At 52.5% G+C, this 23,790-nt stretch overlaps 1 protein-coding gene across 1 annotated transcript in view; it reads left to right on the forward strand.

Annotated features, from left to right (window-relative positions):
* Positions 1-2,507: 2,507 nt before the first annotated feature.
* LOC123758407 (probable sodium/potassium/calcium exchanger CG1090) overlaps positions 2,508-23,790 on the forward strand; it is a gene marked incomplete at its 5' end in the record, with an annotated part of 157,381 nt that continues 136,098 nt past the window's right edge. Inside the window, 1 exon segment of the mRNA XM_069323107.1 lies at positions 2,508-2,843. Within this exon segment, the coding sequence (XP_069179208.1) occupies positions 2,508-2,843 (336 nt within the window).

Raw genomic sequence — 23,790 nt, forward strand, 5'->3', positions numbered from 1 at the left:
TAGCGATCTTCCTGTTCTATTCTTAGCGACCTTCCTGATCTATTCTTAGCGACCTTCTTGATCTATTCTTAGCGACCTTCTTGATCTATTCTTAGCGACCTTCCTGATCTATTCTTAGCGACCTTCTTGATCTATTCTTAGCGACCTTCTTGATCTATTCTTAGCGACCTTCTTGATCTATTCTTAGCGACCTTCTTGATCTATTCTTAGCGACCTTCTTGATCTATTCTTAGCGACCTTCTTGATCTATTCTTAGCGACCTTCCTGATCTATTCCCAGCGACCTTCTTGATCTATTCTTAGCGACCTTCTTGATCTATTCTTAGCGACCTTCCTGATCTATTCCTAGCGACCTTCTTGATCTATTCTTAGCGACCTTCTTGATCTATTCTTAGCGACCTTCTTGATCTATTCTTAGCGACCTTCTTGATCTATTCTTAGCGACCTTCTTGATCTATTCTTAGCGACCTTCCTGATCTATTCCCAGCGACCTTCTTGATCTATTCTTAGCGACCTTCTTGATCTATTCTTAGCGACCTTCTTGATCTATTCTTAGCGACCTTCCTGATCTATTCCTAGCGACCTTCTTGATCTATTCTTAGCGACCTTCTTGATCTATTCTTAGCGACCTTCTTGATCTATTCTTAGCGACCTCTCTGATCTATTCTTAGCGACCTTCTTGATCCATTCTTAGCGACCTCCCTGATCTATTCTTAGCGATCTTCCTGTTCTATTCTTAGCGACCTCTCTGATCTATTCCTAGCGACCTTCTTGATCCATTCTTAGCGACCTTCTTGATCTATTCTTAGCGACCTTCTTGATCTATTCTTAGCGACCTTCTTGATCCATTCTTAGCGACCTTCTTGATCTATTCCTAGCGACCTTCTTGATCTATTCTTAGCGACCTTCTTGATCTATTCTTAGCGACCTCTCTGATCTATTCTTAGCGACCTTCTTGATCTATTCTTAGCGACCTTCTTGATCTATTCTTAGCGACCTTCTTGATCTATTCTTAGCGACCTTCTTGATCTATTCTTAGCGACCTTCTTGATCTATTCTTAGCGACCTTCCTGATCTATTCTTAGCGACCTTCTTGATCCATTCTTAGCGACCTCTCTGATCTATTCCTAGCGACCTTCTTGATCCATTCTTAGCGACCTTCTTGATCTATTCTTAGCGACCTCTCTGATCTATTCTTAGCGACCTTCTTGATCTATTCTTAGCGACCTTCTTGATCTATTCCTAGCGACCTTCTTGATCTATTCTTAGCGACCTTCTTGATCTATTCTTAGCGACCTCTCTGATCTATTCTTAGCGACCTTCTTGATCCATTCTTAGCGACCTTCTTGATCTATTCCTAGCGACCTTCTTGATCTATTCTTAGCGACCTTCTTGATCTATTCTTAGCGACCTCTCTGATCTATTCTTAGCGACCTTCTTGATCCATTCTTAGCGACCTCTCTGATCTATTCCTAGCGAACTTTGTCCAGACGAACCACTTGGGCTGGACGGTAGTGCGACGGTCTCGCGTCATGCAGGTCGACGTTCAATCCCCGACCGTCCACAAGTGGCTGAGCACCATTCCTTCCCTCCGTCCCATCCCAAATCCTTATCCTGACCCCAGTGCTATATAGTCGTGGTGGCTTGGCGTTTTCCCCTCATAATTCCCGCTCTTCGGGCCCCCCCCCCCCCGGTCTCGCCTGTTTATTTTGCTAGAGCAGTGTTTAATATCTCTTGTAAACGTTTCCAGAACTTGTGAGAAGTGGCAACATTGGCCGGACGTGCCAGCCATCACAGGCTGAGGGAACATGACGGGTCCTGGTAGCTTGGGTGTAGTGGGCATGGGCTGGGTATTAGCTTACACTGGTTGTATTGTATCGAGCAGTGTCGAGGTGTTTGGGCAATGTTCCTTTCATTCCTCGTATCCCAGCTCCTTGTCCTCGTATCCCGGATCCTTGTCCTCGTATCCCAGCTCCTTGTCCTCGTATCCCAGCTCCTTGTCCTCGTATCCCAGCTCCTTGTCCTCGTATCCCAGCTCCTTGTCCTCGTATCCCGGATCCTTGTCCTCGTATCCCGGATCCTTGTCCTCGTATCCCAGCTCCTTGTCCTCGTATCCCAGCTCCTTGTCCTCGTATCCCAGCTCCTTGTCCTCGTATCCCAGCTCCTTGTCCTCGCATCCCGTCTCCTTGTCCTCGCATCCCGGCTCCTTGTCCACGTATCCCGGCTCCTGTCCTCGTATCCCAGCTCCTTGTCCTCGTATCCCGGCTCCTTGTCCTCGTATCCCGGCTCCTTGTCCTCGTATCCCGGCTCCTTGTCCTCGTATCCCAGCTCCTTGTCCTCGTATCCCAGCTCCTTGTCCTCGTATCCCGGATCCTTGTCCTCGTATCCCAGCTCCTTGTCCTCGTATCCCAGGTCCTTGTCCATGTACTGTGCCATGTATTGTTAGTAGCTTAGCACTGAACGCCCTGATAATCCTCCTCACCCTTTTCACTATTGCAGGAGAACGAGTGCCGGCGGAGGCGGCGTCGCCGTCAGCGGCCGTGGTGTCCTCCCGACACCTGCTGCAGGAGGAGGGCGGAGGGCAGGGCGTGGAGGCGCCGGAGGTAGTAGAAGACGAGGACGAACAGCAGGTGGAGGAGGGGGCCGTGTCCGAGGACGAGGAGTTCCTGCGGGAGAACTGCACCCCGCCGGCCATCGAGCAGTTCCCTCGCGGGTTCATGTCGCCCGAGGCCAGGAAGAGAGGCGGACTCATCGTCCACATCTTCATCACCATCTACATGTTCGTCGGCATCGCCATAGTGTGTGACGAGTACTTCGTGCCCTCGCTCGAGATGATCTGTGATGGTGAGTCCTTTGTTTCTTCTGTCCGGGTCAAAAAGTGCCCCGGTTTTAAGTGTCTGGGTCAAAAAGTGTCCCGGTTTTAAGTGTCTGGGTCAAAAAGTGTCCCGGTTTTAAGTGTCTGGGTCAAAAAGTGTCCCGGTTTTAAGTGTCTGGGTCAAAAAGTGCCCCGGTTTTAAGTGTCTGGGTCGAAAAGTGTCCCGGTTTTAAGTGTCAGGTCAAAAAGTGTCCCGGTTTTAAGTGTCTGGGTCAAAAAGAGTCCCGGTTTTAAGTGTCTGGGTCAAAAAGTGTCCGGGTTTTAAGTGTGTGGGTCAATAAGTGTGGCCTGGTGCAGTAGGGCAGCCATACTGGGCCAGGGTGGTGTGGCTCTCACTCACACAAACACAACAAAAATGTTGCTGTGCCCCGCACACTGAGCAAGTGGCACAATGATGCAAGAAACACATGAGCAAATAATAAACTTAATAATAAATGATGATAATAAATAAACCAAACTTAATATTAATTATTTTAAAACTTAATAAACTTTTTAAACTTAACTTAATAAAACTTAATAATAATCGACCATAATAATAAATGACTCCCGCAAACACTTGACTAGTATTACAGTACAAACCAAACAAGTCAATTACAGCCTATATCAGTATATTAGTGTATAACACACTCCACTAATATAGTGGAGAGGTGGCAGCCACCACCACAACCCCCGACACATGGCGTAGGCTGGTGGCAGATGTCGGGTGAAAGAGGCGATGATGACCCGTAGAGCACCACAGACAGACTGGGCTCCATGGGTTGCGGGGCTCTATTTATACCCTCGGCTGGGTAGAGGCTGTATAACTGCTAGTTAGAGGTAGCAAACTGCTTGTTTGTGGAGGCTAACTGCTAGTTTGCAGAAGAGTGGAAGAGACAGTTTCACTGCTATTCAGGGGATTTATATGACAGCTCCCCCCTGAAGCCTCTTCCTATTGCCTGAGAGGTCAATGTTGGACGGATGTTGGAAGGTCGAGGTTCCACTTCATGGACACGGAAGATGGTGCATCTGCAACTATGTTGTTCGGTCCTTTGATGTAGAAGATTTTGTAATCCTGTAGGTACAGGGTCCAATGAAGTAGACGCTGGTTGGAGAATTGGGTTGGTTGTGGAAAATGAAGAGGATTATGATAAGGATAGATAGTGATGGGTTGGTGTCCTTGAAGCGAAGGTTCATATCGTTGTCATTGTGTCCCAGTCGTTACTTCCCCACACTTTGGGTCTGGTAGCTGAGTGGACAGCGCGTGGGACTCGTTATCCTTTGTTTCGGTTTCGATTACCGGCGCCGTCAGATACAAATGGGCAGTTTCTTTCATCCTGATGCACCTGTTACCTACTGTAAATAGGTACCTGGGAGTTAGGCAGCTGTTACGGGCTGCTTCCTGGGTAGGGGGAGGGAATAGTAGTTATAGTAACAGTTGATTGATTAACAGTTGAGAAGCGGGCTGAAAGAGCAGAGCTCAACCCGCGGTAGCACAACTAGGTGAATACACACACACACACACACACACACACACACACACACACACACACACACACACACACACACACACACACACACACACAGATTACACAGTTTGAGATTACCAGTGGGGAAGTAAGGAAGTGTTTACTAGAGTTGGACGTGACGAAGGCTATAGGCCCAGATGGAATCTCCCCTTGGGTTCTAAAGGAAGGAGCAAGAGAACTGAGCCTACCACTCTCCATAGTGTATAACAAATCACTGGCAACAGGGGAACTGCCAGATATTTGGAAAGCAGCTAACGTAGTCCCGATATACAAGAAAGGGGATAGACAGGAGGCACTGAACTACAGGCCAGTGTCCCTAACCTGCATACCATGCAAGCTGATGGAGAAGATTGTGCGAAAAAAACTAGTGGAGCATCTGGAGTGAAGGAACTTTGTAACACAGCATCAACATGGGTTCAGGGATGGCAGGTCCTGCCTCACAGGGTTACTTGAATTCTACGACCAGGCAACAAAAATAAGGCAAGAAAGAGAAGGGTGGGCAGACTGCATATTTTTGGATTGTCAGAAAGTCTTTGATACAGTGCCACACAAGAGGCTAGTGCGAAAGTTGGAGATGCAGGCTGGAGTGAGAGGGAAGGTACTCCGGTGGATAGAGGAGTACCTAAGCAACAGGAGACAACGAGTCTGTGTGAGGGGTGAGGTCTCAGATTGGCGAGACGTCACAAGTGGAGTCCCGCAGGGGTCAGTCCTTGGACCTATACTGTTTCTGGTATATGTAAATGATCTCCCAGAGGGTATAGATTCGTTCCTCTCAATGTTTGCCGACGATGCAAAAATTATGAGGAGGATTGAAACAGAGGACGATAGTAGGAGGCTACAAGATGACCTGGATAGACTGAGTGAATGGTCCAACAAATGGCTGTTGAAGTTCAATCCGAGTAAATGCAAAGTAATGAAAGTAGGCAGTGGAAACAGGAGGCCAGGCACAGGATACAGAATAGGAGATGAAGTACTTAATGAAACAGACAGAGAGAAAGATCTAGGAGTTGATATCACACCAAACCTGTCTCCTGAAGCCCACATAAAGAGAATAACGTCTGCGGCATATGCGAGGCTGTCTAACATCAGAACGGCGTTCAGGAACCTGTGTAAGGAATCATTCAGAATCTTGTACACCACATATGTAAGACCAATCCTGGAGTATGCAGCCCCAGCATGGAGCCCGTACCTTGTCAAGCACAAGACGAAGCTGGAAAAAGTCCGAAGGTATGCTACTAGACTAGTCCCAGAACTAAGAGGCATGAGTTATGAGGAAAGGCTGCGGGAAATGCACCTTACGACACTGGAAGACAGAAGAGTAAGGGGGGACATGATCACAACCTACAAAATCCTCAGGGGAATTGACCGGGTAAACAAGGATGAACTATTCAACACTGGTGGGACGCGAACAAGGGGACACAGGTGGAAGCTGAGTACCCAAATGAGCCACAGAGACGTTAGAAAGAACTTTTTCAGTGTCAGAGTAGCTAGTAAATGGAATGCATTAGGAAGTGATGTGGTGGAGGCTGACTCCATACACAGTTTCAAATGTAAATATGACAGAGCCCAATAGGCTTAGGAATCTGTACACCAGTTGATTGACGGTTGAGAGGCGGGACCAAAGAGCCAGAGCTCAACCCCCGCAAGCACAATTTGGTGAGTACAATTAGGTGAGTACACACACACACACACACACACACACACACACACACACACACACACACACACACACACACACACACACACACACACACACACACACAGCTTGTAATCCCATCTATGTTCGAGTACATTATCTTGAAACTGTCTCTTCATTCCATCCTCAGTTTCTGTTGATTCCACTGGGGTGGGGGACCTGGGGTGGGGGACCTGGGGTGGGAGGGCCAGGGGTGGGGGACCTGGGGTGGGGGACCTGGGGTGGGAGGGCCAGGGGTGTCGGAGGTGGTGTAGCCGAGAGGATCTGGTGTATAACAAGTCACTGGTGACAGGTGAACTGCCGAACGCTTGGAAGACGGCTAATGTAGTCCCGATATTCAAGAAGGGTGACAGACAGGAGGCACTGAACTTCAGGCCAGTGTCCTTAACTTGTATACCATACATAGTGATGGAGACGATTGTGCGAAAAAAGCTAGTGGAACATTTGAAGCGGAGGAACTTTGTAACACAGCATCAACATGGGTTCAGGGATGGCAAGTCCTGCCTCACAGGGTTACTTGAATTCTACGACCAGGCAACAAAAATAAGGCAAGAAAGAAAAGGGTGGGCAGACTGCATATTTTTGGATTGTCAGAAAGCCTTTGATACAGTGCCACGCAAGAGGCTAGTGCACAAACTGGAGATACAGGCTGAAGTGAAAGGGAAGGTACTCCAATGGATAAGCGAGAGGGTCAGTGTGAGGGGTGAGGTCTCGGAGTGGCGGGGAGTCACTAGTGGAGTCCCACAGGGATCAGTTCTTGGACCTATACTGTTTCTGATATAAGTAAATGATCTCCCAGAGGGAATAGACTCGTTCCTCTCATTGTTTGATGATGATGCAAAAATATTGAGGAGGATTAAAACGGAGGAAGATAATGAGACTACAAGATGACATAAACAAACCGAATGAGCCAACAAAGGGCTTCTAAAGTTCAACCCAAGTAAATGTAAGGTAATGAAACTAGGGGGAGGAAACAGGAGGCCAGACACAGGATACAGAATGGGAGATGAAGTTCTTCACGAAACGAACAGAGAGAAAGATCTAGGAGTTGATATCACACCAAACCTGTCTCCTGAAGCCCACATCAAAAGAATAACATCAGCGGCGTATGCGAGGCTGGCTAACATCAGAACTGCCTACAGGAACATGTGTTAGGAATCCTTCAGAACCTTGTATACCACATATATAAGACTAATCCTGGAGTATGCGGCCCCAGCATGGAGCCCGTACATTGTCAAGCACAAGACGAAGCTGGAAAAAGTTCAGAGGTATGTCATTAGACTAGTCCCAGAACTAAGAGGCATGAGTTATGAGGAAAGGCTGCGGGAACTACACCTCACGTCGCTGGAAGAGAGAAGAATAAGGAGAGACATGATCACTACATACAAGATTCTCAGGGTAGAGAAAGATGGATTATTTAACACAGGTGGTACGCGAACAAGGGGACACAGGTGGAAGCTGAGTACCCAAATGAGCCACAGAGACGTTAGAAAGAACCTTTTCAGTGTCAGAGTAGTTAGTAAATGGAATGCATTAGGCAGTGATGTGATGGAGGCTGACTCCATACACAGTTTCAAGTGTAGATATGATAGAGCCCAATAGGCTTAGGAACCTGTACACCAGTTGATTGACGCTTGAGAGGCGGGACCAAAGAGCCAGAGCTCAACCTCCGCAAGCACAACTAGGTGAGTACACTCCACCACCCCACCTCCCCCCCACACCACCAGGGCAGGACGCAGGGAGGGAGTGTGAGGGAAGGGAGGGAGGGTGAGGGAAGGGAGGGAGGGTGAGGGGAAGGGAGTGTGTGTTAGGGGGAAGGGATGAGGTAAAAAGAATGAGGAGACCAGTTTCTGGGAACACACAGCTGAGGAATGGGTAAAATATATCAACTTGAAGGTGTAGGGGAGGAGCGGGGGGAGGGCAGGGGGTGGGGGGAGTGACGGGTGTAGGGGGGGGGATGAGACACTAGGGGGAGGGTAGGGAGGGGGTGAGGACAGTATACATTAAGGAGCTCCCTGACCAAGTGTAAACCTAAATGTCTACCTTTCTCTTCCAATAGCAGTAAAGTTGTCTTCAGTGAGGACCAGTTTATCGCTGTTAACTTTCCTTGTAAACTGATCTAACCAGTTTCCCTTCGCTGTTCCGACCGGAGTCACCTCCTTAGTGGTGTAAACGCTCAGATGACGTCACTCTGAACAGTGGTAGCATGATGACATGGCAGGAACACACGTGCGTGTGTGCGTGTGTGCGTGCGTGTGTGCGTGCGTGTGTGCGTGCGTGTGTGCGTGCGTGTGTGCGTGCGTGTGTGCGTGCGTGCGTGCGTGTGTGCATGCGTGTGTGCGTGCGTGTGTGCGTGCGTGTGTGCGTGCGTGTGTGCGTGCGTGCGTGCGTGCGTGCGTGTGTGTGTGTGTGTGTGTGTGTGTGTGTGTGTGTGTGTGTGTGTGTGTGTGTGTGTGTGTGTGTGCGCGCGTGTGTGTGCGCGTGTGTGTGTACTCACCTAGTTGTGTTTGCGGGGGTTGAGCTCTGGCTCTTTGGTCCCGCCTCACGTGTGTGTCTCGTATGGTCCCGTCCCGTGTGTGTGTGTGTGTGTATTTACTATTTGTGGCTACAGAATCGAGTTTTTAGCTCTGGGACCCCGCCTTTCTAACCCATCTATATTTCCTCTATTATATCTACTCCATATATTTCTCTCAGACAGAGAGAGACAGACATACACACACACACACATTCATACATACATTACTGATGATGCATAAATTATGAGGAGGATTAAGACAGAGTAGGATAGTATGAGGCTACAAGATGACCCAGACAAACTGAAGGAATGGTCCATCAAATGGCTGCTAAAGTTCAACCCAAGTAAATGTAAGGTAATGAAACTAGGTCCGGGAAGGGGGGGGGGGGGGAGGAAATAGAAGGCCAGACACTGGGTATCGAGAGATGAAGTCCTTCATGAGACGGACAGAGAGAAAGATCTAGGAGTTCATATCACACCAACCTGTCTGCTGAAGCCCACTTCAAAAAAAGAATATCGGCGGCGTATGCGAGACAGCCTTCAGAATCTGTGTAATGAATCCTTCAGAACCTTGTATACCACATATGTAAGACCAATCCTGGAGTATGCGGCCCCAGCATGGAGCCCCGTACCTTGTCAAGCACAAGACGAAGCTGGAAAAAGTTCAAAGGTATGCCACTAGGCTAGTCCCAGAACTAAGAGGCATGAGTTATAAGGAAAGGCTCTTACCCAAAGTCGGATACGTTGGTGACCTTTAACCCCACACGTACTGGCGCCCGTGTTGTTGAAGCCCTTGCTCAGGAAGCGGCTGCCCGCGCGGCTTCCTTGTCCTGCATTGGGGAGTCTCTTGTTCGGGTCTCCAAAAATGCCCAGTTGAATGCCCACATTGGCACAATTCTTCTTCCGTACCATGTTGCGACTGGTGACAGGGAACTGAAAGACTGCCACGAGAATATATAGTATATCCTAGACGCCCAAGGCCATTCTATCATCCAGATAGATACCGTCACTCGACCTCCCCCCCCCCATCGTGGTCTGCCTCTTCGCGTTGTGAAGGTCACATTTGATAGATCCCTTCCATCCTCCGTGATTCTTGCTGGTGCCAGATGCTCTGTTCAGGAGTACATCGCCATGGTGCCTTCAGGTGAACGGTGGGCGTCACTGTGTTCAGGAGTACATCGCCATGGTGCCTTCAGGTGAACGGTGGGCGTCACTGTGTTCAGGAGTACATCGCCATGGTGCCTTCAGGTGAACGGTGGGCGTCACTGTGTTCAGGAGTACATCGCCATGGTGCCTTCAGGTGAACGGTGGGCGTCACTGTGTTCAAGAGTACATCGCCATGGTGCCTTCAGGTGAACGGTGGGCGTCACTGCAATTGATGCAAAGAGCTTGGGAAGAAGGGCACTCTGTCTTAGTATGACCCGAGGTTCTACACAAGGGAAAAGACGTCTTTTCCCTTGTATAGAACCTCGGGTCATACTAAGACAGAGTGCCCTTCTTCCCAAGCTCTTTGCATCAATTGCCGTGACGCCCACCGTGCACCTGTAGGCACCATGGCGATGTACTCTTGAACACAGTGACGCCCACCGTTCACCTGAAGGCACCATGGCGATGTGCTCCTGAACACAGTGACGCCCACCGTGCCTTCTCCCGCGTATGTGTGCACTACAAATTTGAGGAAGCCATCTTCAGTTTGAAACATTGTGGTCATTTGTCATTTCCTGAGGCTAGGCGTCAGGTTCGCCGCCTTCCCACTTTCTCTGGCATGTCTTCTGCTAGTGTGTTGCGTTCCCCTTTTTCTCGTGTTCTCCCGCCTTCTCGGTTTCGCAGACGTTTTGCGGCCTTAGACTCCGACACCTCCACCTCCACCTCGTCTGCTCCTTTGCATTCTGGGTCAGAGGATTCTCCTCCTGGTTCTGCGTCTGGTGTTTCAGTCCCCGAGGACTGGCTTGAGGATGTTGTTCTTCCAATTCAGAAACCTAGTTCTCTAGGGTCTTTCCCTACAGACTTTCGTCCCAATGCTCTGACGAGTTGCGTCTGCAAACTCTCTTAGCGTATGGTCAATGTCTGTCTGATGTGGTTCAAGGAACACTATCACTTCCTCTCCCATTCTCAATATGGTTTTCGCAAGTGTCGCAGCACGAACGATATCTTGGTGAACATGGAGGTCTATATTCGTAATGCCTTTGCTGCGATGACCTCTGTGGTTGCTGAACCTTATGACCTGGAAAAAGACGTATGACACCACCTGGAGATGCCTTATTCTGTCCCAACTCTGTTCTTTTTGTCTTCGTGGTAATATCCCTCGCTTCCTCCAGAGCTTTCTCTCTCGGCATTCCATTCGAGCACTGCGTGATTCTGATACCACTCTCTGCATCTTTCTCGGCAATACGAAGATGTTCCGCAAGGTAGTGTTCTGAGCACTACTCTTTTTCCTGGTTGCTGTCAGTGGTCTTCTTTCCTCCCTTCCCTCTGACATTTTCTCTGCTCTTTACGTTGACGATCTTGTCCTCTGCTGTCAAGATGACGATCTTGTCCTCGGCTGTCAAGATGATGACTCGCCTTTCGTCTTAACGACGGCTTCAACTTGCGAGTGATTCTGTGTCATCCTGGGCCACCAATCATGCCTTCAAGTTCTATAAATCTAAGACTTCTGCTGTAATTGTTGTCCCCTAACTCCCCTTGCCACTTGGGGGGGGGGGAGTATAGGGTGTTTATGTAGCTTCAGGGCACCAATCCCCCCAGCCACAGGGCACCAATCCCCCCAGCCACAGGGCACCAATCCCCCCAGCCACAGGGCATGGCGAGAAGGCGCCCCTAAGCATACCTAATTCCCTATCAAACACAAACTAAAATACACATAAATGGCAGATCTCATCACAACCCACAAGAGTTAAGATGATGATGATAACACACACAATAACAACATGAAAATAACACACACAAAATGGAAAATTCTCTTGTATTTGGTTTCTCTTATATGGGACACAGCACACAAAGGGAGAGGTGCACAGTATATCATTAAAAAGAACTAAAGCTTAAGGCAAAACAACAAGCTGCCTAAGCGGCAGGATTGATGACTTGACAGCAGCACACATGGAAAAACTATTCACAGTGGAAGCTCCTAACAAGGCCCTGGAGCAGCGGGAGGGATATCATGTAGGCGCATGGGGGTCCCTCCGGCCGCCGCCTTACCCACTCGTGGGCTCCGGCCAGGTCATCCACCCTCTTGTGAGACACCATTTGGAGAAGTGGTACTCCAGATGACGACTCTGCTTAAATAGTTGGCTGGCAGCTATCCTGGCTACGGTTCACCTAAGCGAGACTATATTAATCCTTATGCACCCTGTGCACGGTGATCCTGGGACTAAGGTGGTGTGCCCCTAGATGTGGTCTTGGACCATATTCTGTAGATGGAATATGTCCAGGTCAGGGCCTTCACAGAGCAAATCTCAAGGTCGCTCTTGGTGAGACCCATATCCTGTAGACCACCCGCACTCTCCTTGCACCATCCTCCTCTCCAATTAAGAGTTATTGAAGAGGCGGATGCTGTGTGCTTCCCGGTATATTCCCTGACCTTTTGCAGGATCTCTGGGGTGCCGTACTTGTTGCACTGCTCTGATGTGGACGGGAGAGTGGGAAGTTATCAGCTGAGACCTGGGTGTCTAATATAAAGGCTTCATCACCTTTGCAAGCTATGATGTCAGGCTTACAGAATGTCCCTCCATCCGGTATACGGACTTCACGTTCCACCTCAAAACCTCTTTGCCGCAGGCGGCCAGCTACGAACCGGATGATATCGTCATGACGTTTCACCCGAGCCCCGTGTGTCTTGTGGCATGTCTAGGATATGTGGCCCAGGGTCCCTGGTTTCTGGCAAGCATCGCATAAACCAGAAGCCTCGGGTCTACCCCTAGCTGCTCTTGGCGGAGTGGCTTCAGCGTTTGCCCTGATCTGGATGGCATGAGCAAAATCTCCTCCGCTTAGCAGACGGCTACCAGATGCAGGATGAGAGGCAGGTAGGAGTAGGCGGCAGCGCACTATCATGGGTAAGGAATTACCTGACAGGTGCCAGCGAGTCACAGTGAGGGGCGAGGAGTCGGACTGGCGTAGAGTAACAAGCGGGGTGCCTCAAGGATCCGTGCTGGGGCCCATACTATTCATCATTTATGTAAATGACTTGACTACAGGTTTTGTCTTTTATGTCAATGTTTGCACATGATGCGAAATTAATGAGGGTTGAGAAAGATGATTGTAAGATTCTCCAAGATGACTTGAACAGGTTGCAGTGCTGGTCCGAGAAATGGCTGCTAGAGTTCAACACTAACAAGTGCAAGGTGATGAAAATGGGGACAGGAGCCAGGAGACCGACAGGCCAAATATACGATGAAGGGAAACTACCTCCGTATAACTTCTTGAGACAGAGACCTGGGAGTGGACATACCAAACCTAACTCCAGAGTCTCATGTAAATAGAATAACGTGAGCGGCATACTCTACTCCGGCAAAAGTCAGAACATCCTTCAGAAACTGGAATAAGAAGGCTTTTAGATGACTGTAGACCGCCTATGTGAGTATGCCGCCCCATCGTGGAGCCCTCATCTTAGAAACACACACAAGGAAGCTCAAAAAGGTGCAGAAGTTTGCAACGAGACTTGTCCCAGAGTTGCGAGGGATGAGGTACGAAGATAGACTGAAGGAACTAAACCTGACGATATTAGAAACAAGGAGGGAGCCGGGAGATAGGATAGCAGCATAGAAAATACTAAGAGGGATTGACAGAGCAGAAATAGAAGAAATGTTCACACGGAATACCAACAGAAGGAGGGGACATGGGTGGAAGCTGGAAACTCAGATGAGTCAGAGATGTTAGAAAGTTTTCTTTTAGCGTGAGAGTAGTGGGGAAGTGGACTTAGCGTGAGAGTAGTGGGGAAGTGGAGTGAACTAAAGGAGCACATTGTTGAAACAAACACTATTCACAGCTTTAAAACAAGGTATGATAGAGGAGGACAGGAGTCGTTGCTTTAAACAACCTAAGGCTAGAGAGGCGGGACCCAAGAGCTAATGCTCGATACTGCTGGCACAAATAGATGAGCGCACACATACACAAATGGGTACCTCAGTGTGAGAAGAGAAGCAGAGAAGCAGTTTGACAATGATATAGCAATGCCAAGACCCAACCAAAACTGCTATACAGCCACTTCAGGAGGAAAACAACAGTGAAAAAGGTGAACAGGTGATGAAACTGAGAGAGGAAGAGGATGGGTACACAGAGAATGATAGAGGTGTATGAAGAACTCAACAAGACATTCCAGGAGGTCTTTACAATAGAGCAAGAAGAAGTCACTGAACTAAGAGGGGTGACGATACACCAAGCAGCCTTGGAAGACATTGAAATTACCATAGATGAGGTTAGGAGTTATCTGCTCGATCTAGACGTGACTAAGGCTGTTGGACCTGTAGGAATCTTACCATGGGTGCTTAAAGAGGGGGGGGGGGTGTTAGAAGCACTTTGCATGTCACTGTCTATAGTATATTACAAGTCACTGGAAATAGGAGACCTACTACTATTAATAGGAGAGAAATGGTAGAGAGTTGAAAGATAGCTAACGTAGTTCCAGTATACTAAAGGGGATAGGCAGGAGGCCCTACACTATATGTCAGTGTCCTTAACTTGTATACCATGCAAGGTGATGGAGAAGATGGTGAGAAAAAGCCTGGTAGCACACCTGGAGAGAAGGGACTTCCTAACACCACCAGCAAGGGTTCAGGGATGGCAAGTCGTTTCTCACAGGTTTAATAGAATTATATGACCCAGCAACAAGTATTAAACAAAAAGAAAGAAGGGTGGGCAGACTGCATTTTATTGGACTGTCAAAAAGGAATTTGCAAAATCCCCTTTAAGAGACTGTTGCACAAGTTGGAGAAACATGCTGGAGTAACTGGTAAGGTGCACCAATGGATAAGGGAGTACCTAAACAACAGGAAGCAGAGAGTTACTGTGTGGGGTGAGACCTCAGACTGGCGTGATGTCACCAGTGGAGTCCCCACAGGGCTCTGTACTCGGACCTATCCTGTTTCTGATATACGTGAATGATCTTCCAGAAGGTATAGACTCATTCCTCTGTCTGCTGTTTGCTGACAATGCAAAAAATATGAGAAGGATTAAGACAGAGGAAGACAGCTTGAGGCTACAGGATGACCAAAACAAACTGAAGGAATGGTCCAAGAAATGGCTACTAGAGTTTAACTTGAGCAAGTGTAAAGTGATGAAGATAGGCGTAGGAAACAGGAGGCCAAACACAAGGTACCAGCTGGGAGAGGACATCCTTCAGCAGTCAGGAAGAAAGAAACATCTGGGGGTTGAAATCACACCAGACCTGTTAACTGAAGCCCACATCAAAGGGATAACATCAGCGGCGTATGCAAGGCTGGCAAGCATAACGATTGCCTTCATAAACTTGTATATCAGAATAATTCAGAACCTTGTATACCACATATGTCAGACCAATACTGGAATATGCATCTCCAGACTGGAGTCCACATCTAGTCAAAAACAAAATGAAGTTAGAAAATGTTCAAAGGTATGCCACCAGACTAGTCCCCGAGCTGAGAGGGATGAGCTACGAGGAAAGGTACTTCTACCTAGTTCCAGTACACAATGGTACTGAAACAAAACCGGAAGACACAAGAGTTATGGGAGACATGATCATTACTTATAAAATTCTCAGAGGAATTGACAGAGTATATAAAGAAAAACTGCTTAGCACGGGTGGTACGCGAACAAGGGGACACAGGTGGAAACTTAATACCCAAATGAGTCACAGAGACGTTTAAAAGAATGTTTCAGTGTCAGAATAGTTAACAGATAAAATGCATTAGGAAGTGATGTGGTGGAGTGGTGGAGGCTGACTCCATACACAGTTTCAAGTGTAGGTATGATAGAGCCCAGTAGGCTCAGGAACCTGTACAGCAGCTGAGAGACAGTTGAGAGGCGGGACCAAAGAGCCAGAGCTCACCCCCGACCAGCACCACTAGGGGAGTACACACCCCCACTACACACCCCCGGAGCGCCTGCACCACTAGGGGAGTACACACCCCCACTACACATCCCAGCAGCGCCTGCACCACTAGGAGAGTACACACCCCCACTACACATCCCAGCTGCACCTGCACCACTACACACCCCCACTACACACCCCCGGAGCGCCTGCACCACTACACACCCCCACTACACATCCCAGCAGCGCCTGCACCACTAGGAGAGTACACACCCCCACTACACATCCCAGCAGCGCCTGCACCACTACACACCCCCACTACACACCCCCGGAGCGCCTGCACCACTAGGAGAGTACACACCCCCACTACACATCCCAGGAGCGCCTGCACCACTAGGAGAGTACACACCCCCACTACACATCCCAGCAGCGCCTGCACCACTAGGAGAGTACACACCCCCACTACACATCCCAGCAGCGCCTGCACCACTAGGGGAGTACACTCCCCCACTACACATCCCAGGAGCGCCTGCACCACTAGGGGAGTACACTCCCCCACTACACATCCCAGCAGCGCCTGCACCACTAGGAGAGTACACACCCCCACTACACATCCCAGCAGCGCCTGCACCACTAGGGGAGTACACACCCCCACTACACACCCCCGGAGCGCCTGCACCACTAGGAGAGTACACACCCCCACTACACAACCCAGGAGCGCCTGCACCACTAGGAGAGTACACACCCCCACTACACATCCCAGCAGCGCCTGCACCACTACACACCCCCACTACACATCCCAGGAGCGCCTGCACCACTAGGGGAGTACACACCCCCACTACACATCCCAGCAGCGCCTGCACCACTACACACCCCCACTACACATCCCAGGAGCGCCTGCACCACTAGGGGAGTACACACCCCCACTACACATCCCAGCAGCGCCTGCACCACTAGGGGAGTACACACCCCCACTACACACCCCCGGAGCGCCTGCACCACTAGGGGAGTACACTCCCCCACTACACATCCCAGCAGCGCCTGCACCACTTGGAGAGTACACACCCCCACTACACATCCCAGCAGCGCCTGCACCACTAGGAGAGTACACACCCCCACTACACATCCCAGGAGCGCCTGCACCACTAGGGGAGTACACTCCCCCACTACACATCCCAGGAGCGCCTGCACCACTAGGGGAGTACACTCCCCCACTACACATCCCAGCAGCGCCTGCACCACTAGGAGAGTACACACCCCCACTACACATCCCAGCAGCGCCTGCACCACTAGGAGAGTACACACCCCCACTACACATCCCAGGAGCGCCTGCACCACTACACACCCCCACTACACATCCCAGCAGCGCCTGCACCACTAGGAGAGTACACACCCCCACTACACATCCCAGGAGCGCCTGCACCACTAGGAGAGTACACACCCCCACTACACATCCCAGCAGCGCCTGCACCGCTAGGAGAGTACACACCCCCACTACACATCCCAGCAGCGCCTGCACCACTAGGAGAGTACACACCCCCACTACACATCCCAGGAGCGCCTGCACCACTAGGGGAGTACACACCCCCACTACACATCCCAGGAGCGCCTGCACCACTAGGAGAGTACACACCCCCACTACACATCCCAGGAGCGCCTGCACCACTAGGAGAGTACACACCCCCACTACTCATCCCAGGAGCGCCTGCACCACTAGGAGAGTACACACCCCCACTACACATCCCAGGAGCGCCTGCACCACTAGGAGAGTACACACCCCCACTACACATCCCATGAGCGCCTGCACCACTACACACCCCCACTACACATCCCAGGAGCGCCTGCACCACTACACATCCCCACTACACATCGCTGCAGCGCCTGCACCACTAGGAGAGTACACACCCCCACTACACATCCCATGAGCGCCTGCACCACTACACACCCCCACTACACATCCCAGGAGCGCCTGCACCACTACACATCCCCACTACACATCCCTGCAGCGCCTGCACCACTAGGCTTTAAGGCGCCAGATGGCAACTCTGAGAACATTGTCTCAAGAATGTTCGAGAAATTCTTGATCCTTAAATGGACCTGCTGTACCTTGGGTCCCGCCCGGTCTCTAGCGGGTCTCTAGCGGGTCTCTAGCCGGTCTCTAGCGGGTCTCTAGCGGGTCTCTAGCGGGTCCCTAGCCGGTCTCTAGCGGGTCTCTAGCGGGTCTCTAGCGGGTCTCTAGCGGGTCTCTAGCGGGTCCCTAGCCGGTCTCTAGCGGGTCTCTAGCGGGTCTCTAGCGGGTCTCTAGCGGGTCCCTAGCCGGTCTCTAGCGGGTCTCTAGCGGGTCCCTAGCGGGTCCCTAGCCGGTCTCTAGCGGGTCTCTAGCGGGTCTCTAGCGGGTCTCTAGCGGGTCTCTAGCGGGTCCCTAGCCGGTCTCTAGCGGGTCTCTAGCAGGTCTCTAGCCGGTCCCTAGCGAGTCTCTAGCGGGTCTCTAGCGGGTCTCTAGCGGGTCTCTAGCGGGTCCCTAGAGGGTCTCTAGCCGGTCTCTAGCGGGTCTCTAGCGGGTCTCTAGCGGGTCCCTAGCGGGTCCCTAGAGGGTCTCTAGCCGGTCTCTAGCGGGTCTCTAGCGGGTCCCTAGCGGGTCTCTAGCGGGTCCCTAGCGGCTCCCTAGCGGGTCCCTAGCGAGTCTCTAGCGGGTCCCTAGCGAGTCTCTAGCGGGTCTCTAGCGGGTCCCTAGAGGGTCTCTAGCCGGTCTCTAGCGGGTCTCTAGCGGGTCCCTAGCGGGTCTCTAGCGGGTCCCTAGAGGGTCTCTAGCCGGTCTCTAGCGGGTCTCTAGCGGGTCCCTAGCGGGTCTCTAGCGGGTCCCTAGCCGGTCTCTAGCCGGTCTCTAGCGGGTCTCTAGCGGGTCCCTAGCGGGTCTCTAGCGGGTCCCTAGCCGGTCTCTAGCCGGTCTCTAGCGGGTCTCTAGCCGGTCCCTAGCGGGTCTCTAGCGGGTCCCTAGCGGGTCCCTAGCGGGTCTCTAGCCGGTCCCTAGCCGGTCTCTAGCCGGTCTCTAGCGGGTCTCTAGCGGGTCTCTAGCCGGTCCCTAGCCGGTCTCTAGCGGGTCCCTAGCGGGTCTCTAGCCGGTCTCTAGCGGGTCTCTAGCGGGTCTCTAGCCGGTCTCTAGCCGGTCTCTAGCGGGTCTCTAGCGGGTCCCTAGCGGGTCTCTAGCGGGTCCCTAGAGGGTCTCTAGCCGGTCTCTAGCGGGTCTCTAGCGGGTCCCTAGCGGGTCTCTAGCGGGTCCCTAGCCGGTCTCTAGCCGGTCTCTAGCGGGTCTCTAGCCGGTCCCTAGCGGGTCTCTAGCGGGTCCCTAGCGGGTCCCTAGCGGGTCTCTAGCGGGTCTCTAGCCGGTCCCTAGCCGGTCTCTAGCGGGTCTCTAGCGGGTCTCTAGCGGGTCTCTAGCGGGTCTCTAGCGGGTCTCTAGCGGGTCTCTAGCCGGTCTCTAGCGGGTCTCTAGCGGGTCTCTAGCGGGTCTCTAGCCGGTCCCTAGCCGGTCTCTAGCGGGTCTCTAGCCGGTCCCTAGCCGGTCTCTAGCCGGTCTCTAGCGGATCTCTAGCGGGTCTCTAGCCGGTCTCTAGCGGGTCCCTAGCGGGTCTCTAGCCGGTCTCTAGCGGGTCTCTAGCGGGTCTCTAGCGGGTCTCTAGCGGGTCTCTAGCCGGTCTCTAGCCGGTCTCTAGCGGGTCTCTAGCGGGTCTCTAGCCGGTCTCTAGCGGGTCTCTAGCGGGTCCCTAGCCGGTCTCTAGCGGGTCTCTAGCGGGTCTCTAGCCGGTCCCTAGCCGGTCTCTAGCGGGTCTCTAGCGGGTCTCTAGCCGGTCCCTAGCCGGTCTCTAGCGGGTCTCTAGCCGGTCTCTAGCGGGTCTCTAGCCGGTCTCTAGCGGGTCTCTAGCGGGTCTCTAGCGGGTCTCTAGCGGGTCCCTAGCCGGTCTCTAGCGGGTCCCTAGCCGGTCTCTAGCGGGTCCCTAGCCGGTCTCTAGCGGGTCCCTAGCCGGTCTCTAGCGGGTCCCTAGCCGGTCCCTAGCGGGTCCCTAGCCGGTCCCTAGCGGGTCCCTAGCCGGTCCCTAGCGGGTCTCTAGCCGGTCTCTAGGCACCACCACTGACAAAATACTGGGGTACTATACGGGGCTCGAACCCGTGCCACCCTCCTAGCCTAATTAACCACCGCATAGAAAACCAGGATATTTAGGAGCCGCTGCCTGCTGTAGTACCCCGTTAGTCTGTCCGTCAGGGCGGCCACAACGTACAAAATGCAGTGTACTATTAGACGGGTTGGCAAGAAAATGCTAAGCCGGTAAGCATAGAAAATGGGATTCAAGGGCAGGATAGGGGAGGCTGGGATATGGGGGACGAGGGTGAAAGAATGGTGCCCTTTCCCTTGGACCATCGGGGATCGAACTCCGGCCCTGCAAGACGCGAGATCGACGGTGCATCGATTGATGCATATAAGTACCAAGTAACAAACAGAATGCCATCCACAACAGTTGCCTAACTCATGGGTACTAATTACTGCAAGATGAACAGGTCCATCAGATGAGAGGAAACGTGCCCAAACGTCTCGATCTACCAGTGTTTCGACCCCCAGACCACTCGGTTGTGAGCCAACTGCGACGACCACTACGCTACGAGGGGAAGGGAATTACCGAGGGAAAGCGCCAAGCCACCACGACTATACAGCACTGGGAAGGGGTCAGGATAAGGATTTGGGATCGGACGGAGGGAAAGGAATGGTGCCCAACCACTTGTGGACGGTCGGGGGATTGAACGGGGACCTGCATGACGCGAGACCGTCGCTCTATACCGTCCAACCTTAAGTGGTCACTAGATCAACAAAAACAATAAATTCAATGTAGAGGTGAGGGAGAGAGAGAGATGGAGTGAGAGGAGAGAGAGAGATGGAGTGAGAGGAGAGAGAGAGATGGAGTGAGAGGAGAGAGAGAGATGGAGTGAGAGGAGAGAGAGAGATGGAGTGAGAGGAGAGAGAGAGATGGAGTGAGAGGAGAGAGAGAGATGGAGTGAGAGGAGAGAGAGAGAGATGGAGTGAGAGGAGAGATAGAGATGGAGTGAGAGGAGAGAGAGAGAGATGGAGTGAGAGGAGAGAGAGAGAGATGGAGTGAGAGGAGAGAGAGAGAGATGGAGTGAGAGGAGAGAGAGAGAGATGGAGTGAGAGGAGAGAGAGAGATGGAGTATGAGCCACAGAGGAAACTCTCCCAGCGACCAATGAAGACTTTACCTTTACCTTACCTTCTCCCTCCCTCCCTTCCCTCCCTTAACTCTCACCACTGACCTTCCCTCACACCCTACCCTTTGGACGCCTCACCCCTGCCCCTCCCCCCACCTCCCCCACCCCTCCCCCACCCCCTCACCCCTCCCCATGTCCGCTTAAAGCTGCCCTGACCCTCGGGGCCGCCCGTAGTACCTAGTCCAAAAAGTAATACTTTTAAATCCATTGTCTCGACATCCCACAAGGTGACTATTTTTGTCATGGGCGCCGCCAGGTACGTTAGTTATGTGTACGGTTGTGTGGGTCAGTGTGTAGGGGTGGTAGTGGTCCTGGGTCAGTGTGTAGGGGTGGTAGTGGTCCTGGGTCAGTGTGTAGGGGTGGTAGTGGTCCTGGGTCAGTGTGTAGTGGGTGGTAGTGGTCCTGGGTCAGTGTGTAGTGGGTGGTAGTGGTCCTGGGTCAGTGTGTAGGGGTGGTAGTGGTCCTGGGTCAGTGTGCAGGGGTGGTAGTGGTCCTGGGTCAGTGTGTAGTGGGTGGTAGTGGTCCTGGGTCAGTGTGTAGGGGGTGGTAGTGGTCCTGGGTCAGTGTGTAGTGGATGGTAGTGGTCCTGGGTCAGTGTGTAGGAGTGGTAGTGGTCCTGGGTCAGTGTGTAGTGGGTGGTAGTGGTCCTGGGTCAGTGTGTAGGGGTGGTCCTGGGTCAGTGTGTAGGGGGTGGTAGTGGTCCTGGGTCAGTGTGTAGGGGTGGTAGTGGTCCTGGGTCAGTGTGTAGGAGTGGTAGTGGTCCTGGGTCAGTGTGTAGTGGTGGTAGTGGTCCTGGGTTAGTGTGTAGGGGGTGGTAGTGGTCCTGGGTCAGTGTGTAGGGGTGGTAGTGGTCCTGGGTCAGTGTGTAGGAGTGGTAGTGGTCCTGGGTCAGTGTGTAGTGGTGGTAGTGGTCCTGGGTCAGTGTGTAGGGGTAGTAGTGGTCCTGGGTCAGTGTGTAGGGGTGGTCCTGGGTCAGTGTGTAGGGGGTGGTAGTGGTCCTGGGTCAGTGTGTAGGAGTGGTAGTGGTCCTGGGTCAGTGTGTAGGGGGTGGTAGTGGTCCTGGGTCAGTGTGTAGTGGTGGTAGTGGTCCTGGGTCAGTGTGTAGGGGTGGTAGTGGTCCTGGGTCAGTGTGTAGGGGGTGGTAGTGGTCCTGGGTCAGTGTGTAGGGGTGGTAGTGGTCCTGGGTCAGTGTGTAGTGGGTGGTAGTGGTCCTGGGTCAGTGTGTAGTGGTGGTAGTGGTCCTGGGTCAGTGTGTAGTGGTGGTAGTGGTCCTGGGTCAGTGTGTAGTGGTGGTAGTGGTCCTGGGTCAGTGTGTAGGGGGTGGTAGTGGTCCTGGGTCAGTGTGTAGGAGTGGTAGTGGTCCTGGGTCAGTGCGTAGGGGGTGGTAGTGGTCCTGGGTCAGTGTGTAGGGGGTGGTAGTGGTCCTGGGTCAGTGTGTAGGGGTGGTAGTGGTCCTGGGTCAGTGCGTAGGGGGTGGTAGTGGTCCTGGGTCAGTGTGTAGGGGTGGTCCTGGGTCAGTGTGTAGGGGGTGGTAGTGGTCCTGGGTCAGTGTGTAGGAGTGGTAGTGGTCCTGGGTCAGTGTGTAGGGGGTGGTAGTGGTCTTGGGTCAGTGTGTAGGGGTGGTAGTGGTCCTGGGTCAGTGTGTAGGGGTGGTAGTGGTCCTGGGTCAGTGTGTAGGGGTGGTAGTGGTCCTGGGTCAGTGTGTAGTGGTGGTGGTGGTCCTGGGTCAGTGTGTAGGGGTGGTCCTGGGTCAGTGTGTAGGGGTGGTCCTGGGTCAGTGTGTAGGGGGTGGTAGTGGTCCTGGGTCAGTGTGTAGGAGTGGTAGTGGTCCTGGGTCAGTGTGTAGTGCGTGGTAGTGGTCCTGGGTCAGTGTGTAGGGGGTGGTAGTGGTCCTGGGTCAGTGTGTAGGGGGTGGTAGTGGTCCTGGGTCAGTGTGTAGGGGTGGTAGTGGTCCTGGGTCAGTGCGTAGGGGTGGTAGTGGTCCTGGGTCAGTGTGTAGTGGGTGGTAGTGGTCCTGGGTCAGTGTGTAGAAGTGGTAGTGGTCCTGGGTCAGTGTGTAGTGGGTGGTAGTGGTCCTGGGTCAGTGTGTAGGGGGTGGTAGTGGTCCTGGGTCAGTGTGTAGGGGTGGTAGTGGTCCTGGGTCAGTGCGTAGGGGTGGTAGTGGTCCTGGGTCAGTGTGTAGGGGTGGTAGTGGTCCTGAGTCAGTGTGTAGGGGGTGGTAGTGGTCCTGGGTCAGTGTGTAGTGGTGGTAGTGGTCCTGGGTCAGTGTGTAGTGGTGGTAGTGGTCCTGGGTCAGTGTGTAGGGGTGGTAGTGGTCCTGGGTCAGTGTGTAGTGGTGGTAGTGGTCCTGGGTCAGTGTGTAGGGGGTGGTAGTGGTCCTGGGTCAGTGTGTAGGGGTGGTAGTGGTCCTGGGTCAGTGTGTAGGGGTGGTAGTGGTCCTGGGTCAGTGTGTAGGGGTGGTAGTGGTCCTGGGTCAGTGTGTAGTGGTGGTGGTGGTCCTGGGTCAGTGTGTAGGGGTGGTCCTGGGTCAGTGTGTAGGGGTGGTCCTGGGTCAGTGTGTAGGGGGTGGTAGTGGTCCTGGGTCAGTGTGTAGGAGTGGTAGTGGTCCTGGGTCAGTGTGTAGTGCGTGGTAGTGGTCCTGGGTCAGTGTGTAGGGGGTGGTAGTGGTCCTGGGTCAGTGTGTAGGGGGTGGTAGTGGTCCTGGGTCAGTGTGTAGGGGTGGTAGTGGTCCTGGGTCAGTGCGTAGGGGTGGTAGTGGTCCTGGGTCAGTGTGTAGTGGGTGGTAGTGGTCCTGGGTCAGTGTGTAGAAGTGGTAGTGGTCCTGGGTCAGTGTGTAGTGGGTGGTAGTGGTCCTGGGTCAGTGTGTAGGGGGTGGTAGTGGTCCTGGGTCAGTGTGTAGGGGTGGTAGTGGTCCTGGGTCAGTGCGTA

This window comes from Procambarus clarkii, chromosome 11 (assembly GCF_040958095.1).
Source record: "Procambarus clarkii isolate CNS0578487 chromosome 11, FALCON_Pclarkii_2.0, whole genome shotgun sequence".
NCBI classification, from domain to species: Eukaryota; Metazoa; Arthropoda; class Malacostraca; order Decapoda; family Cambaridae; genus Procambarus; species Procambarus clarkii.